The 19,184-nt window shown below is 40.2% G+C and overlaps 1 protein-coding gene across 13 annotated transcripts in view; it reads right to left on the bottom strand.

Annotated features, from left to right (window-relative positions):
* The window catches only part of sox6 (SRY-box transcription factor 6), a 179,372-nt gene that overhangs the window by 20,498 nt on the left and 139,690 nt on the right, over positions 1–19,184 (bottom strand). For 12 of the 13 annotated variants that reach the window (XM_073858798.1, XM_073858797.1, XM_073858800.1 and 9 more), the window contains 3 exons: positions 12,063–12,212; positions 8,955–9,132; positions 7,071–7,258 (listed from right to left, as the gene is read on the bottom strand). In XM_073858798.1, coding sequence (XP_073714899.1) covers positions 7,071–7,258; positions 8,955–9,132; positions 12,063–12,212 — 516 coding nt within the window. The remainder of the gene's footprint in view (positions 1–7,070; positions 7,259–8,954; positions 9,133–12,062; positions 12,213–19,184) is intronic. The other variant, XM_073858803.1, reaches the window with a different exon arrangement.

Below are 19,184 nucleotides of genomic sequence, written 5' to 3'. Positions count from 1 at the left end.
AGGCAATTTTGGGACTTCTTGAGCTGCTTAGCATGGGTATCCGCATCCAGATGTTTGAAAGGGAACGAGGAGAGCATACGCCTCCGCTGCTTATAGAGGAGGCATTAACACAAAACTGACCTTAGCAGGTGCGCATAGGTAGACTTAGTAATCTTCCCTGTGCTGCTGCCCAGGTGCACAAGGCTAATATCATTATCTTGTACGAAAAACTGCAGGAACACAATGGTGAATAGTGAAACAGTCCTTGTGCCATATCTGGAGTCTGAACGCTGAGAGAAATAAATGTTCTGTTGGTGCAACACCTGGCTGAGCGATCCAAGTAAAGGACATCGCAATGAGCGTCGACATATCTGCACGATATAGGGTGCTTTAGCCACCATAAAAGTCTGTGGCCGGGCCCTATACAACTCGCTGAGGCGCACATCTATTTTGCCCCTCATCTGCTTTCAATTCCCTCTGTAACCAATCACAATGTTATTTATAATTGTGCAGCTTTCCAGTAGTTGGTAGTTTTGAAACGTTTAGTCTAAAGCACATGCAGTTGTGCGGTGAGCCTTGAGTTTCTTTCATGCGGTCGCTTGGCTTTTATTCCCGAGCGACGTTCCTTGCTCACAGTCTCCCAGAGCGAAGGAGCGGCTGCTGGTATAATGTGAATGGGGCTGCGACATTCATCCACTGGTGGGCATCCAATAACAGTATCACACAACTGAGTCATGAGCACTTCACCTGAAGACACTGGTCAAGTTTCTGTAACATCACTGAATGTAAAACTTTTCGGTCTCTTATGAAATCTGGAAAATTTTATCCACAACATCTGACCCTTTAAAGGGGTGGTTTTAATGGTATTTCATCCATTCTGACTAATTAACACTGTTTAAGAGTTGTTATGCTAAACATAGGCAAAAAAGCAGTTGTGCGTGTTAGAGTATTTCTGTGCCGAATGCACTTCGCCAGGGCTCGAACAAGTTTCGGAATGTTTTTTTTTAAATTACGGGTCCAGCTGACGTTTCAGAGGTTTCTATACGTATCACTTCTTTATATGGGCACTTCCCTCGGAAAACCCTGCACACCCGTCAATCAACACATCAGGCGACAGCTTTGTTTAATTTCAAAACTCAACAATGGCATGAAAGAAGAAGTGTGTTTTTGGATGTAAGGAGAAGAAAGCCAGCCTTTTGGAAAAAATGGATATAGTTTGTTATCCGGGATAGCAGCGGAGTTTTGCGTGTGTGTTTGATACGCTGGATTTCATTGAAAAGTCCCAACCGGGTCATGAGTTGCACGCGGTAAGTAAGACTTTTGTCTTATGTTGGAAATAGGTGCGTGGCGTGCATATTATATAAATGACACGAACATGTAGTGAATTATAAGTTAAACAGTGTTATATAGTACTCGCTCCTCCCGTGGTAGTAACTCCTCCTTCTTTATTTTTTGTACGTTATCGGAAAAAATCAGTTAAGCTAATCTTTCTTTTATAAACTAAAGACTCTTCGGGGATATAAAGGATGTAAAACTACTCTATAGGTACTCCAAATTAACATCAGAAATGAAGAAACAGCTTGTGTTATGTGAGCTTTAACATCACTGGGGAAATGAGCCATTTTATGTGTGTCCATCTCTCAACTATAGGTTTTTTGCCCCTGCTACATTGAGATCATTCGCTCTGGATCTTTTTTATGGTTTTTGGCTTTAAATGACCCTGAACTGTTCACTAAGTCCTCAAGGATCTATTAAAAAGGGCCATGCTTTCTCTGCTCTTATCATGCAATCCATTTACAATAATGGACACTGAATCGCATGATCTGGAAGACAGAAGCTTCTTTATGCGTCTGTTTGGAGGGGTCCGTCCCAATATGGGGGCACATAAATGATCCATTGTAGCCTATTCTTTACGGTAGCTTTGTTGTATGATATCTGCCGTAAGCAGAGTCGTGTAGGTCTGACGTACCGAGGCTTGTTACATTTTTGAATGAGTGCCCTGTTTGGCCATTTGTGATTTTACATGGTATGTAAAACTACAGAGATCTGGTCATGTTGGGCGGCTACGGAATAAAAAAAGAGTAAAAATAAGCGTGGCATTGTTTTAAAACTAGCCTGGGGTGTATAGCCACACACACACATTCACAAAAAATTTAACAAGTTTTTATTCCCTGGAACATCTGAACAATAGAAAAAAAGATTTAATGTAAGCAATACTCGACAATGGCACTTCCCGGCTATAAGCAGTGCATACGTTCCCAGTATAATCAAATTTTGGACGGCCAAAGCCGTGTATGGCAGGATTTACTTTGCAGCCAAAAATAACCTATGCTGGCAATTTCCAAGACAGCAGCAGAAAAAGGGGTTGAAAATTGCTTGCAGGGTTGCAGGCCAGACAAGATTATACCCCGAGTCTTTGTAAAGGGAAGCGTGAATAGGACCCTAACACACACAGGGAGGGAAGGAGGGCAAACATTGGCTTTGGGTGTAAAGGTAGGGGGTGAGGAGAGAAGAGTGAGCAAAGCTCCATTTAAATGTTTGTGGCCCTGTGCTCTGGGATTTAAGAAAAGTGAATATTCCTCTCATCAATAATGTAGGCAAGAGGAGGGGGTGCGGAGCCACGCGGATGCTCAATAGGTTAATACACTGGCCTTTCACCCTTTGATTCCAGTTTGGGAAGTGTCAGCACAAGAATATATTTTATTGCCTGACCAGAGCCTGCTGGACTGCAACATCTGTTGAAAACTAGGTTATTAGCAAGAGCGATATCTAAAATCAAAATCTGGGCACTCTTTCCAAAGTGTTGGAACCTTATTATTATGTGGCTCGTAACATTTCATTTTCAAACGTAAAATCAAACAAAGTACGGTAGTTAGACTAATTATATTGAAAACTGTAAAAATGTACGAAAAATGTACCAGGACTTTATAAATAATAAAGTGGAGTAATTGCCCTCTGTAGACAATAATACACGTAATAAATATTTGACCAAAAAGCAAATTGTTAGAGGTCCCATAAAAGCTTTTCTTTCACTGATGGGACACCAAAAGACAAGACAAATAGAAAACAAGCAAGCAAACAGTAAAACATGAATATTTTACGCATGCACCTAAAAGACAGAAGACTCAAAGGACGTGACTCTTCCATCTTTTAGGGCAGAGACAGACATAAAAAAGAAATAGAGAGTGAGAGGCGGCGTAAGACAAGGAAGTGACTTTGCGTAAGATGAAAAGAGAGAAATGGATGCAGGCCATTCCATTGTGTTCTGCAGACACACTTTGTATTAAAAGATGAATTGATCCATCTGTAAGCAGCACTTAGCCCTACTCTGAAGCTCAGTCATTACACCGGGATAAATCAATATTTAATATCCCCCACCAACAGCCCCAGTAGATGATGTTAACCTCTCCTTAATCCCATTTATGTTACCTTTCCAGAATCCTCCACGTAAGCTTTCACTATGATAAACTTCCAAACAGCAGACTGGAAGACAGTTATTAAAGGGCGTCCAGTATTTATGTCAGGTGAGGCGATGTGCTGAAATATTAATATTCTGAAACTGACCAAAGTGAAAGCTTTTATCTGGAACACTTACAGGCCTTTTTACACCGTCAGGCGTGGGCAGCCGCGCGGGCTGACCGGTCGACTGCTGGCAGCGTGGGTGATATACAACAGACAGTTCATTACTGTTTTGTGCATGGCTGTAAGTAGCTCTACACATGACATGTAAAGTGCCCCCTTAGAAACATATGGGTAGAGGGCATTGGTTTGCCCTTAACTTTTAAACCGGCTTTTAGATTTTAATGAAGTATTCTGAGTTGTTATGTAACGATATTGAAAAAGTGAATGATATTTCATAGATTACACAGGGAACGATTAAAGGATTACTTCATTTTCTTAAAAAAAATCCAGATAATTTACGGTATTTTATAAGTTGCATCAGTCAAAAAATGCGTCATAAAGAGAGAAAAAAAAACACATATAAGTCGAACTGGACTAAAAGTCGCATTTATTTAGAAAATTCTTCTTCTTTTTGGGAGCATTTTGTTTGTTAAGTGTTTCTCCGTTGTCTTTAAGTTAATGTTTCAGTTAACAGTTTTTTTTCAAGGGTGTGGCTACAGGAGCAACATATAGCGCCCTCTCACGGCTATAGACGGTAATGTTTTCTTTTGGTTCATGTTAGTCAGTATGAATTAATTTTGACATTTAAGTCACACCTGAGTATAAGTCGCAGGTCCAACCAAACTATGAAAAAAGGGTGACTTATAGTCCCAAAAGTACGGTGTTCACCCCCATGTCATCCGATATACCTATGTCTTTCTTTGTTCAGTCAAGAAGAAACTAAGTTTTTTGAGGAAAGCATTTCACAATTTTTCACATTTTAATAGACTTTATTGGACCCCAACACTCCAGAATTCCAATACAGTTCAAAATCGCAGCTCCAACGCAGCCTCAACGGGCCCCGAACGATCCCAAACGAGGCACAAGGGTCCCATCCAGCGAAAGACTGTCATTTTTGGCAATAAAAATAAAAATAAACACTTTTAAACCACAAATCAACGTCCTCCACCGGCCGTGTATCACGCCAGCTCGACCTCACGTAATTGCGTAAACACGGCGAAAGGTCACGTGTTACATATATAAAACGCACACTTTTAAAAAGTAAAACATTAATTATTATCATTCAACATACAACCACGTCGGAATGTTTGCATACGTCATCTGTGACCTTTTGCCGCAATGGCGTATTACTTGAGGTCGCGCTGGCGCATCACATGGCGGGTGGAAGACGAGAAGTTGTGGTTTAAAAGTGCAGATTTTTATTTTTCTTGTTGAAAGTGACAATCGTTTCCCTAATAAGACCCTTATGCCTCGTTTGGGATCGTTTAGAGCCCTTTGAAGCTGCGTTTAAACTGCAATTTTAAACTGCATTGAAACTGTAAAGTGTTGGGGTCCAATAAAGTCAATTAAAATAAAAATAAAAATCCTGGAATGTTTTCCTCAACAAAAAAAAAAAATCTTCTCAAATAAAGAAAGTTATAAACATTTTGGATGACATGGGGGTGAGTAAATTATTAGGAAAATGTTTTATGAAAGTGGAGTAATCCTTTAATGGCTGCATTATAGAATTAGCCAACAGTTCAATGCATTTGGAGAAATAAAGGTATTTTGTTTTAAATTTCTTTTTTTACTTGTTTCGAAGAGCGTAGAGCATACCATACGGAGCAAAAAATATATTGTCTCTTTGGTCTCTGGTTTGTTTGTGACATGAATAAATCTGTTCGGCATAGCAACAGACTGAGGTTGAACTGTCTTTATGATATCATCAGATGCAGACGGTTCTGAGAAACGTCACCATACAAAAGAAGTTTTTCCATTTTCCTCTTTACGATTTTAAGGTAAAGGTCATAAAGCTATATTCTCAGATATGAGAGCAAGTGCAAACTCAGACGAGGAGAGAGAAATAAATAAATAAATAAATAAAGTCTTTGCAAATGATGCCCGATTGACTTCAATGGAAGAAGTCGTCTTTGTGATGTGTTCAGTAACCTATAGCAACAATGATAATCCAAACATACCAGTCATATTTTCACCCCGATAGAGCACCTAATTATTATTTGTTGTTCCTTCCTCTGCTCCTGTCAAAGACAGCGGATCTTTGCACCGTCAGCTGCCCAGAATTACCTTGCCCTTACATCAAAGTCCTTAAGGGAAAACACATTTACCCTGAAGCTTAATGCCTTTTTCTCCAGGGCATGGGGCTTATGGAGGGAAGGGGGTGGTCAAAAGACATAAGGTGGCCACGGACCTGATTTCCTCCGCACTAAAAAAACATTTGAAGCTCACCTGAGCTTCCCGAGCTGCCCGAATAATCTTGTGAAAAGGCAGGGCCTCACAATCGTGTGAAGACAAAACCCAGACTCCAACAAAAGAGAAGAAAAAAGCGTTAAGCTCTGCCTGCTAAGAACAATGCACGCATAGGTGTGTGCTGCCTGTTGACAAACGTTTCTTTTCAGCCATTGTTGGCGCAACATTCATGTCATGTAGCGGCATATTCTTGTGTTTGGCTGACCATGGGCCAACCCCGGAGCGAGTTTGGGAGGTAAAGAGCCCTGAAGAGGATGAGTTGAGGCTGGTGGAGGTAGAATAAGAAAAGGGGAAGGGAGGGAGACAGCCACAGGTGATGGCTGCGCGTTCGCATACCGCACACACCTCCAAAGAACACAAACAAAGAGTGTGAAATCTCCAAAGAATAGCACGTAATACAGTGGCTTAGCTGATATCAACATTTATAATGGCTTAGAGTTGGGCATTGTGTTTGAGAAAACAAGATTATGGCTTCCACAATGCCTTTTGTGGGCAGTAGGAGGTACAGTAAATTGCTGCGATGAAAAAAATGACTCAGTCCTGGGAATCTGATGTTTTAGCCTAACTCTTTATTTACTGTTTGTAGCATTGGGAAAAGAGCAGTTTGCCATCATCACACCCTTTATTGAGGACACACTCGCATATCTTTCGCCCTGGACTTCTAAGTTGATTAAAAAAATAGTCCCAGTACTTTTTTACATATACAATGACCTACTTTAAGATGCTGGTTGAAAGTAATCAAGCGCTGAAATATTAATAAGCCTCCACTCCCGGTTCCTGCCTGCGTCTCATAGCCAACTGGCAATATGGCATCAATCAGATGGTAGCGGTGTCTGTTTTTCTGCTCCTTGATTGACTCATTGATTGAAGATATTTTTAAAAGGAATCCCTGAGAGAACGCACGCTCCCTGCACAAAGTGGGCCTGTCCCACACCAGGGGCTGCCCGTACTCTTTAATTGGGCAGAGACATCATAGTTTGAACCCGCGCAGACCGGTCACCAGAGGACCGCGATGGTCCTCGCTCAGAAATGCAAACACGCGTTCATCCACCATCTACCCTCTGCCAATGCCAATCAAAGACACTCCTTTGGACGTGCTTCAAAGACCTTGATTGGTCTTAAAGATCAACTCACTGCGGGCTCAAGTCCTTGAGCTTTGACTGCTGTCGTGCCCTTAGGCGAAAGGAGCTGGAACGAGAATGTGTTGTTGTGAAGGAACTCACCTTGTCAGCCCTGCAGTTGTTCAGGCTCATGCCGGTGAGGGCAGAGAGCTTGGCCTCCATTCCCTGCTGATGATGCTGTAGCTGCTCTCTCTGTATCTGCTCTCTCATCTTCCTCGCTTCCTGGATGGCCTTCATCACCGCGTCCTGATCTCCAAACAGCGCTGTTGAGTTCAGGCTGGACAGGATATCTGCAGAGACAAATAACTTGGTTTTTGCGAAATAAACTGTATGAGGTTTAAATTGTGTCAAGGCTTCTGGTTAACTGTTCACTAAAAATCCTTCAGTTAACAAAGTGACTTATAATAGACACAAATAATAGTGAAAGCTCACAAATCAAAGTGTGTTTTTAAAACAAATAAAATCACGTTACACCAGATAATTTACTCACAACTATGTCATCCAAAATGTAGATGTCTTTCTTTGTTCAGTCGAGAAGAAATTATGTTTTCTAAGGAAAACATTCCAAGATTTTTCTCATTTTAATGGACTCTAATGGACCCCAACACCTAACAGTTTTAATGCAGTTTAAACAGGCAGTTTTAAAGGACTCTAAATTATCCCAAACAAGACATAAGGGTCTTATCTAGCAAAACGAGAAAAAAAATGCACTTTTAAACCACAACTTCTTGTCTTCCTCCGGTTGTGTGACGCGCCAGTGCAACCTCGCATAATACGTCATCACGTCAAGAGGTCACGGATGATGTATGCGAAACTATGCCTCAGTGTTTACAAGTGTGGAGAAAGAGACCCGTTCCGACGTTGTTGTATGTGGAATGATACTAATTAATGTCTTTGTGTCAGTTTATTGTTTAAAATGGTCCACAAATGTGGGTTTCATATATGTAAGACGTGAACTTTTTACATCATTACGCGATTACGTGAGGTTGCGCTGGCGCGTCAGAGGACTGGAGGAAGACGATAAGTTGTGGTTTAAAAGTGCATTTTTATTTTTATTGCCAAAAATGACAATTGTTTCGCTAGATAAGACCCTTATGCCTCGTTTGGGATCATTTAGAGTTCTTTGAAACTGCAATTTTAAACTGGATTAAAACTGTTAAGAGTTGGGGTCCATTAAAGTCCATTTAAATGAGAAAAATCATGGAATGTTTTCCTCAAAAACATAATTTCTTCTTGACTGAACAAAGAAAGACATCAACATTTTGCACAACATGGTGGTGAGTAAATTATCAGGTTTTTTTAAAGAAATTGACTTATCCTTTAAGCATGTTTAATTTTTGTAGTTACAGAAAGTCTGGAACCCCTCTCCCCTAGTCCCCCTAAAACTCTGCACTGTATTTATGGCCATATTGTGAAACCCAAAACGAAGGAGGTCTTGCGCATACAGTCGGCATGTGCGTACTGTAAGTGTGGCCAACACTGTGTTGGGGGGGAGCAGGAAACTAAGGGAGCAATCTCAGTGTGTGTCGCCTTTCTGTAATTAGTGGATCAAAGTGAGGTGAGGCGGGATGGCAGTTAAATCTCGGAAATAGTAGAAAAACAAACACCAAGCCTGTGTTCAAAGCCCAGCTCCAAGAGAAGGAGGGAAATGAAAGCTGCTCAACAACGCAGTGTCGTTTTAATGAAAGACCGTTTTTAGCAACCGTTAGTAGCAGCTTCCGTAAAAAAAAATCTTAATATGAGAGATGAACTACAAGCTTTGAAAACAAATATACAGCGGTGGTATCCATCTAAGAAAGATTATGAGTGGGGAGCGTGTTAAGTACACTACAAAGAATCAGATATATACAATTAGTCTTTCGGATATGGTGACGTTTATAATTTGGAACGATTTTACAATCTTTAATAATCTTTAATTGGTGGAGTACTGCGTTAACAGCACATACGTCACTAGTTCAATCTCTACAGATAAGTCAGAACATTTACCCAGTGATGAACCGCGGCCCAATCCTCCAAGGGGGCTGGGGATTCCTCCGCCCTTAGATAGACTGTTCGGGCTGCTCTTGCTGCCTGGGAAGAGGCTCTGTGTAGGGGACGTTGGAGATTTGACCGGCTCAGCTGTTTTGGGTCGGGCGGAGAGGTTGAGAGGCTGCGTTCCCTCCTCCTGTACATAAAAGACACAAAGCTTCTGTTAAAACAGAGACGCCCAATAGAGAGATGCTTTCCACCTCACATGAAAGACAATGCACCAGAGGCTATTACTGTAGACTAATTAGACCAAGTCCTCCAAGACATGGGTTCTGTTTTCACAGCCAGGCTCTGTGCCACGCAAGAGCTCCTCGGTGGAGCGAGGGCCAGGCTTTGTTCAGGCTAATTAAAACCCACTCTGTCTGAACACACATCTTTATCTTCTCACCTGCTCTCGGGTTGAGGGAAACGGTTAACGGATAATTCAAACTAATTCAATAAGGCCGGCGAGCTTTAGGAAATTGAGGCTGAACATATTACTATTTAAGCCTGATTTATAGTCGTGCCTGTGCGTAGCTCTGCGTAGCCTGACGTGCACCTCGCAGAAATTTTAACAGTGCGTCAGTTCTACGTGGACCGCAAGCGCTGTGATTGGTCCACCAGAACCCCTCCCTTAAAAAAACTGCGTCATAGGTAAAATACCGTATTTCCATTTGCGACGGTGAAAACAAGGATGAGCTAAGTTGAGGAGTGATTTAACTCAAACTGCAACAAAAGTCACTGTTTATTTACTTCCATCATTGCTGGTCTTCTCAAATCATCCACAACAAGTTGCTGTTTCTTCTTCGCTTGTGGGTTAACTTGCCAAGCTTCTTCTTCTCTGACGGTCGCGCTGCTACTGTGGTTACATGCGTACTGCCTACCAGCGGTTTGCGCGTGTGTTTGCATGTCGACGCGGAGGACGACGCAAAAGTATAAACGAAAACCGTTGCGGAACCTACGCCATCGCGGCTACGCCGTCGGACCTTCGCACGACTATAACAAGCCCTTAAGTGTGTGAATGTTCATGTAGCTTACTTGATTGAGCATTGCGGTCCCACACATACTGATAAAATGTATACACGGTTTCAGCAGTAACAACATAAACAAGCGGCTGCCGTGGTCCACACGTAACTTCCGGTAAACTCCGCTAAGAATAAATAACAACAAAGTTCTTTAAATGTATTTTATTTATAAAACAAGCAAAAAATACACATAGATTACGTAGGAAACCAAAACATTTGTTATATTCGACGATGCATTTGTTCAAGAGATCAGTTTAGCAATTAATCAGACCATTAAAAAAAACAAAACCGGATGTAAAGTTCGAATCCAGACGTGTATCACGTCAGCGCACGTGCTTCCGATGAAACCGTCTATAGCTCAGTCCCTCAAGAAAAACGTAATTATGCGATCGCATGATTCAATGCAAAAAAATAAATAAATACATTGGACTTTCGCCGCATAAATTGCAGATTTCTGCTCGCAAAATATGCGGGGCTTTTTGTAGCAACAAGTCACATATCTTACCAGAAAGTTCACACATGTGCAGCCATGTCCCCTGTTGTCATGGGAATGTTAGGAAGTGATGTTAATTACACAACGTGAACAACATCAATTAAAAGCTGCAAAAGCTGCAAACAGTTTTTGCAAGTTCATGCAGTTTTTGCAAGTTCCCGCAATTATGGAAGTTCCCACAATTTCATTGCATAAAATTGCATAAATATCCTGCATATAAGAAAACGTGCCACAAGATCAAGGATTTTTGCCTGCAACAATCACAAAAAAACTCAAATGTAAATGAGTGCAAAAGGCATGTAGGCACTTTCCTCATGGTCCCTATTGAGGAGAAAAGTTTTGTTTGACGTCTAAATAATTTTCATTTTATATACATTTATTCTAAAATAAGTTTAGTTACACTATTTTAAAACAATCAACAGGTTTCAACCTGTTGAACATTCATACATAAAAACTATACAAAGTTCAGAAGCATCATCATTAATGCACACATCACTAACGCACAACTTAAAGCATTTAGTTAGCAATTGCCGTTTTTGCAGTTTAGTGTAACTATTAATCTCTCCAAGTCTATGTCGGCTAGAAAAAGATTTTGCTGGCAGTGTCCAAACAGATGGGCCACATACAGAGACTGCCCCCAGCTCTTTAAAAATCTGACTGCCAACAACAGTTTGTCATTCAATTATGCTTCAACTAGACAAACAAACAGATTGCAAGCTAATTAAGCACAACATATCTACATATGGAGGAGCTATGGGGCAAAAATCATACAACATCTTTGATCAATATTAAGATTAGGAATCTCGTGTCAGTTTAACCATTAGCATCAGAGCTGGGGGGCTTCGGCGTTGACTCTGCATCTGGATTAAAAAAATTCCCATTCGACTATGCGGTCCAATGTGTAATTTTCAACGATTTTAGCGTCTGCTCTAAAAAGAGACTGAGATGTTGATATGTGGCAGTGATCTTCAAGGGCAGAGCTCCAAAAGCCCCGGAGGAGCTGCCTAACTGAGCAGACCGATTACAGCGCTACACACACTACCGTTCAGTGATTTATCCTCCGTTCTATTGTGATATTAACCTAAACTTTTCCAAATGTGCGAGTGTTTTAAGTTACAGCCGCAGCGCAAAAAAAAAAACGGGATGATGATGTATGTGGCCTGCGCTCTGAGGCGAAGACTGGTGGAAAGGAGCCATTCGCTGCAAGTAGCCTATAGTTTTATAAAAGAAACAATAGAAAAAGTCATCACATCATTTTAGCCTCATCAATTTATTTAGATTAAGTGCCCCTGATGTCATTGCCTATTCTTTGTCCAACTTAAAAGTAAAAAAAAAGTGGGATGAAAAACCATGTGTTCCAAAAAGGGAAAGCCATAGCAACCCTGTCCACAGAGTTCTGCTTGAGAGAGCCGGTGCCTTGTAAAAGCAGCCCAGATTGATGGGTTTGGAGCGAGAGGAGAACCAGCAGCAAGCGCTCGCTGCGGTACCTACCACAGCTGATTTAGCGAACAGAGGAAGTGGAGGAGATTGGTCAAGCAACACTCCACTTACAGCAGACTGGGACCGTACCTTTATTTGAGTGAGGGGGGTAGACGCTCTCTTCTCATTCTTCAAGCCAGAAGGGGAGATGGGCCCACCAGAATTAGGGGGCTGGGGCAGCGGTGGCATCTTGGCTCCTGGAGAGACCTGCATGCTGGCCAGCTGGGCGGCGTAGAGTTGCTGTACGGAGAGAGACAACCCACAAGGCGTTAACATCCAAAGCCAGACACCATTCAAAGCCTTTATTCTCTCTTTTCTCCTCTCCCTCCTGCATTTCTTTTTCCCTTTCCATCACGGCAAAGAAGCTGCATCAAAGGTCTAACTGTATATCAAAGCCTGGATCCAGAGAGAGACAGTAGCCCAAAAACCACATAGCAATGGCACACATACAAGAGACTTGGAGCCTCTTTTTTCCACTCATCAGACGGGATTCGCAGACTAGCTGCCTCTCTGGATCGGATTTCCTTCGCCTGTCTTTCCCCAGTAAACCTCTTTTGCTTTAATTGGCATCTTTTTGAGTCACTACACAGACACCTGAGCTACCTTACTTCTGTCGTACAGGACATGTTCCCTTAAGTTACACAAACTTAATGTAGTCAGTTTCCATTAGAAGATGCATAAAAGAAATTCATGTTCTTCTGTTTATTTTCATTGGCCAGCAGTCAAAGCACCCTGCTCTCATCAGCATCCTTCCAGCCTGCCGAAGCTCTACGTGTCAATCATTTATCGGAAGCGAGCAGTAAAAGTCTGCGTCTGTATTTCAGGTTTGACACTGATCATCTGTCATAACATATTGAGGATGATTTCTACTTCAGCGGAGAGGTCAAACCCACACACAGGCAGACAAAAGATAAATAAACGTACAATCAAGTTAGATCAAATAGAACAATTAAATACAAAACGTACAACAGCACATATTGACATTTGGTTTAGCGCTGTACATTATTCACAGATGCGGAAAAAGATCCATACTTCATTTCATGCTCTCTGGTGAGAAAAGGGCTATATGCACTTCTGCTTTCCCTCAGGCAAATATTGATTTGCGAGCAAGTAAATGCCTGTATTGTCTTTCGCATTAAGAATGTGGGATAAGGTCTGTGCCAAAGATTAACCAGCATCAAAACTAACTAGGGCATATGACAATAATGTCAAGTAACATTTATTATGCTGCCATGATATTTCAAATGTGAAAGCAAAAACACACCAATAGTGCATTTCTTTTATATGGGGACAAGTTTAGCGTACATAAAGTAGTTCTTCACTTGAAAGTATCAAATTAATATTACTATTAGTAATATTATATTATATATATAGACACACACACACACACACACACACACACACACACACACACACACACACACACACACACACACACACATATATATGTATATGTATATATGTATATATACACAATGCTGTGTAAAAGTCTTAGGCCACCACCACCAGATTTGTTGTTTTAGAAGTTTTAATGTCCATCAATATTTATTTTTCAATCAATTTAATTAAGATACAAACAGATAATACAAGAAATAAAAAATATTTACAAATATATAATGTACAAAAAAAAAAAAAAATTTTCAGGACTAAATGTCTTCTTTAGGCATCGTCTGTGTTTAGTGTGACCTCTCTCGGCACTAAACACATCTTGAGCGTTTTTGAGCAGAATGTAGTTAAAAGACTAATTTCTTTAAAATTAGGATTAAATTTGATTTAGGTTTAAGAGATCCTGCAGTTTCCTGCTATGGCTCAAATGGAAGGTGAGTTTACCCTAAAAACTTGACACATCAGTTTACATTTGTGTACAGTTTTTAATACATTATACACATTTCCTGTATTTTCTGGATGTATTATATTAAAGACACAACAAATCTAATTCTGGCATGGTGGTCTAAGTACAGTGTGTACTTATATATATATATATATGGTTAATTATATTTAATGTATTCTAAATATCTTATGCATTTTTATAGCTATTTTTGTATTTAATTTCATAGAAAACAGCCATAATTAATTACATTTAACGTTCATTTAATTTATTTTAAATTGAATTTTACACTGTAATGCATGACCTGCTGTTTTATACTTTATAAAAAATCTCGCCGGGCTAATATTGCCCCCTACCAAAAACTACATTTCTAACACTGGATTAAACTATGTGCATTTTATAACCACCTGGTTATGGACTGACTGACACACGAAATTGCACCCTTGCTGCTCTGGCGCGCATTAGTCGACCCCAAAACTACAATGGCAACATTTAGGCCAATTTTCAATCCTTGCCAAAAATAGCAGTTACTATTCTTCATTTGTTATTACAGCCCCAGTCGTTGTATTTTAAAGAAGAAAAAAGCACAGAGGTTTTATTTGTTTTAAAGCCTATGTACCCGGGTGTGTTTGCCCTTTCACTGCTCTCATTTCCTTTCCTTACTGGTCTACATAAGGACTCCATTTGTCTTAAATGGAAAAAGTGGCACCAGCATCAGTGGCCCGGCCCACCTCAGCCACTCAGACAGAAAACCCCAAACCCAGACAAAGCGCTTTGTGTCTACATGTATCAGGAGATATAAACACTAAAATGCTCTCCGGTACCAAAGTTAAACGCTTGCACATTAGCGCAGCACAAAAGGGTCGTTCTTCTGTGGGAGACCTGGGGCAACCGGCAGCACACGGGCAGCGGAAATGGACGGCTGATTGGGTTCACACAGTGATAGTGCCGCTCGCCGGCAGAGTATATAGAAAGCCTTTGTCCTGCAAACTTAAAAACACAATTGCTATTTTTCTTTACAGGTATATAGCGTGTAACCTGTCTACTGTGTCTGTATATTTTTATTAAAGAGAGGAGAGAAAGCTCTCGCACTAATCTGCTGGACAGATGTTTGTTAACAACTCTGCTGTGGATGGGCAAAAGGACTCTGACCTCGCGTGGGAAGAAGTTTATTGTTCCGGAAAAAGAGCGTAATTGGCTTTTGCTTCAAATTAGAGCCAGTCGGTCTGTCTTTTGTGAGCCTTGATTAGCAGGTCAAAGCAACGAGGTTAAGTGTAAAGGGGCCGGGCTCCTATCAACCTAAAGACACAGCTAAAGAACAATAAATACTAACACAGGTTGAGATGTAGATGTGAGAAATAGTGCACTTCTCATTGTCAAAGGTGGGAATGCAAACAAATTTATATGTCTTCCGTAACCTTTAACCTTCCAGGTTAAATGTCTGTATTACATTTTATATATTTTATGTATATATATATATATATATATATATATATATATATATATATATATATATATATATATATATATATATATATATATATATATATATATATATATATATATATATATATATATATATAATAAAACCTATATTTCTATTAATATTTTATTATATACTGTATATTTATTATTTTAATTCATTTTATTTGTATATTTAAAATCTTTTTTGTAACTTTTTGTCACCTTTATGCCGGCATTTATGCAGGGTAAAAAGAAGAAAGAGAATGCTGATGTGGTATAAGGACACATGTTGTAGTGTCTGTCTGAAGGGCATGTACAGGATAAAGCAGGGCTGCCCCATCGGGCCTTCTCTCCTCTCCTCCAGCCATACTGCAGGGTCTCCGCAGCAGACTGGGCCAGCGCTAATGAGGGTCACGCTGAAAGTCAATGGCCGAACGGGGAACAGGGCAGCTGGGACGAGCTGGCCTCATGCCCCCTGCCCCACAAAACTAAGATGCTGAGCATGATCAATCCCATCATCCTCCAGGCTGAGCCCTGGAGTTAATACTGTCTACCGTCTCAATTCCAACTGACAGAAAGCCAGAAAACCACATGTAATGTAGGCCTGCTTTAAATCTAGCCACAATTATAAAGCGTTCACTATTTCTATTTCAAAAATGAAGAGTGAGAGGTTATATATAGGCAAAAGTTTAATTGAAGCATTATGTCATATTATTACTCAGCTCTCTAGGATAGCTTTTCTAGATCTATATCTGTCAGGATTTATTATAATTGCTGTACGTTATGCTTTACACGAGACATAAAACTGCTAGTGCTGTTTGTATTTTAGCATGAAATGTACACATAATATAAATTATATATCACATACTATATTAAAGGGATAGTTTACCCAAAAAATATTCACTCATTTGTTGCTCTAAACCTGTACTGTATGAGTTTCTTTCTTCTGTTGAACATTGTTAATAAGATGTTTTAATAAATTATGGTAAGCACACAGTTGACGGTATACACTGACATCCATAGTATAAAAAACAAATACTATGTAAGTTAATGGGTACCGCCAACTGTGTGGTTACCATAAAATATCTTCTCATGTGTTCACCAAAAATAAGAAAACTTGTTTAGAACAACAAGAGGGTGAGAAAATTATGACAGAATTTTCATTTTGGGTGAACTATCCCTTTAAAGGATCAGTCCATTTTCTTAAAAAAGCAAAATCCAGATAATTTACTCACCACCATGTCATCCAAAATGTTGTCCATCCATGATGTCTTTCTTTGTTCAGTCGAGAAGAAATTGTGTTTTTTGAGGAAAACATTCTAGGATTTTTCTAATTTTAATGGACTTTAATGGACCCCAACACTTAACAGTTTTAATGCAGTTTAAATTTGCCGTTTTAAAAGACTCTAAACGATCTCAAACGAGGCATAAGGGTCTTATTTAGCGAAATGATTGTCATTTTTGGCAAGAAAAAAAATGCACTAATGATGCGTAATGATGTCGAAAAGTCACGTGTTACATATGTGAAACGCAAATTTGCAGACCATTTTAAACAATAAACTGACACAAAGACAATTAGTATCATTCCACATACAACAACATTGGAAAGGTCCTCTTTCTCCACACTTGTAAACACTGGGGCGTAATTTCGCTTACGTCATCCTTGACCTCTTGACGTGATGATGTATTATGTGAGGTCACGCAGGCGCGTCACAGGACCGAAAGAAAACGAGAAGCTGTGGTCCGAAAGTGCATATTTTTTATTTTTCTTGCCAAAAATGACAAGTGCTTCGCTAGATAAGACCCTTATGCCCCGTTTGAGACCGTCCAGAGTCCTTTGAAACTGCACTTTTGAACTACATTAAAACTGTTAAAGGAACAGTATGTAGGATTGTGGCCAAAACTGGTATTGCAATAACAAAACTAGTGGCTAAAACTGGTACTGCAATCATACGACTGGTGGCCAATACACAAAATGACAACATAAACATCAGTTGAGGGCTGCAACTCCACTTTTTAAATGACAATATCCTGGCCAAACCACTGTTGTCAGTGATATAAGTATTTGAAATGAAAATTATTTCTTAGTGTCTAGTGACATATCAGGGACATTTTATGAGTAATTGATATAAATTTCTTACATACTGTTCCTTTAAGTATTGGGGTCCATTAAAGTCTATTAAGATGAGAAAAATCCTGGAATGTTTTCCTCAAAAAACATAATTTCTTTTCGAATGAACAAAGAAAGACATCAACATTTTGGATGACATGGTGGTGAGTAAATTATCTGGATTTTTTTTAAAGAAAATTGACTAATCCTTTAAGATTTACTATTTGCATCAATTGATCTGAGTTCCCACACCTCTCATAATCCCTCGAAGGGTCGGGTTTTGGTCTTATTCTATATAACAGGAACAAAAGACACTTCCTCCAAAGACAAACACACTTGCTAGCAGCCATACAAAGAGGTGTATAAGCAGCAATCGGACGCAGTGGAGAGCTATTACAGTGTGTACTGATGCTGCTGGCTTTGAGAAAATGGGAGCTGATGGGGCCGGAAAACTAGAGAGAGGCCGAAAGAGAGGTGCAGAATAAGAGAAGCAGAGATGTTGAGCTGCTCTCAGCATGTGGTTTCGGAAAGGCCTGCAGAGAAAAGGTCTGATCCACCCCAGTGACTCAGGTAATACCTTTGTCCACTTGAGCATTAAATGACTCGCTGCTATACAGCTTAGTTAGAGAGAGAGGGGCTCTGGAAATGGGGCTTTCAATTCGCTCGCCCGCAGTCCCGACACTCCAAGTGAAGCACACACACACACACATACACGCAACTCTACTAATGTCTCCTGCCTCCCTTCCTCACCCTCGCCAAGCCCATCTCACAGTCCTTGGATTCCAAATGAGTGGGGTCCGACCCAAGGTCACGCCGTTAGCCTCTGATAATTAAAAGCAACCCCTCTGGAGACAGAAGAGGTTAAATGAGAGGGTTTGCTGTTTTTTGCCTGCAACAACAGTATTTGCAGATCATCCAGATTAGCCGACTCTTTCAGGCCAAGCTTCTGGACGCATCAGCACTCTTGTCAGGGATGCTTTTCTTCCACCTCTCCGTAGTGGTATGTAAACGTTCGGGATAAACTGTTTATAAACTGTAAAAACACGGTTGTGCAAGGTTGTACTTTTTTATAATCAAATCGTAAAAATACTGTGATAGTAACACGGCCTTGCACCGTGTTGAACTAAAAAAGTTCTAGTTCTCATTTCAAACCAATTCACTGAATCTACTTGCGTATTGAGTGAACAGGCCCACTTACACTGCAAAAAATAATATTGTATGCTATACAACAGTTACTGCAGTTTTAACTCAAGTTTAAAGTCCTTGAAAGTGAAGATTAATGCACACCTCTGACCGCACATTCTCTATTACGAAGGATACGGATAAAAAAAAATAAAGATTTTGTGAGACTAACTACATTCATAGGATTCATTTGTATATCCTTGCAATATTAGTCACTGTGTACTAACAGATGCAAAATGAAATGCTTCATAAAACACTAAATTTGAACTTTTAGCAATGGGCGCACGTACGATGGACCATCACATGAGAAAAAACAACTTGAGTCTCTTGTTTGTTCTTAAAGAGAGGGGCTGACTGCTCTCTGGCAGATGTTGTGAAATACAGTGGCAGATTTTGTCGATTTTACTGCTTCTAGCTATAATGGTGCATGACTTTTTCCCTAACTTATCCGCACAGGCCCCAGTCTGAGCTCGCCGAGTCGAATCCACGAGACCAAAAAAAGCCCCCACTGCTACATTATCATACGTCAAAACAGAAACACACTATACACACTAAACTACAAGACACTTGTGTCTATGTCTTTTTCCCCTCTCTGTATGGGCACAGCTGAGAATGGTAACATGGGGAG

Source organism: Misgurnus anguillicaudatus, chromosome 21 (assembly GCF_027580225.2).
Source record: "Misgurnus anguillicaudatus chromosome 21, ASM2758022v2, whole genome shotgun sequence".
In the NCBI taxonomy this organism is placed as follows: Eukaryota; Metazoa; Chordata; class Actinopteri; order Cypriniformes; family Cobitidae; genus Misgurnus; species Misgurnus anguillicaudatus.
This window is presented reverse-complemented; position numbering and strand designations above follow the sequence as displayed.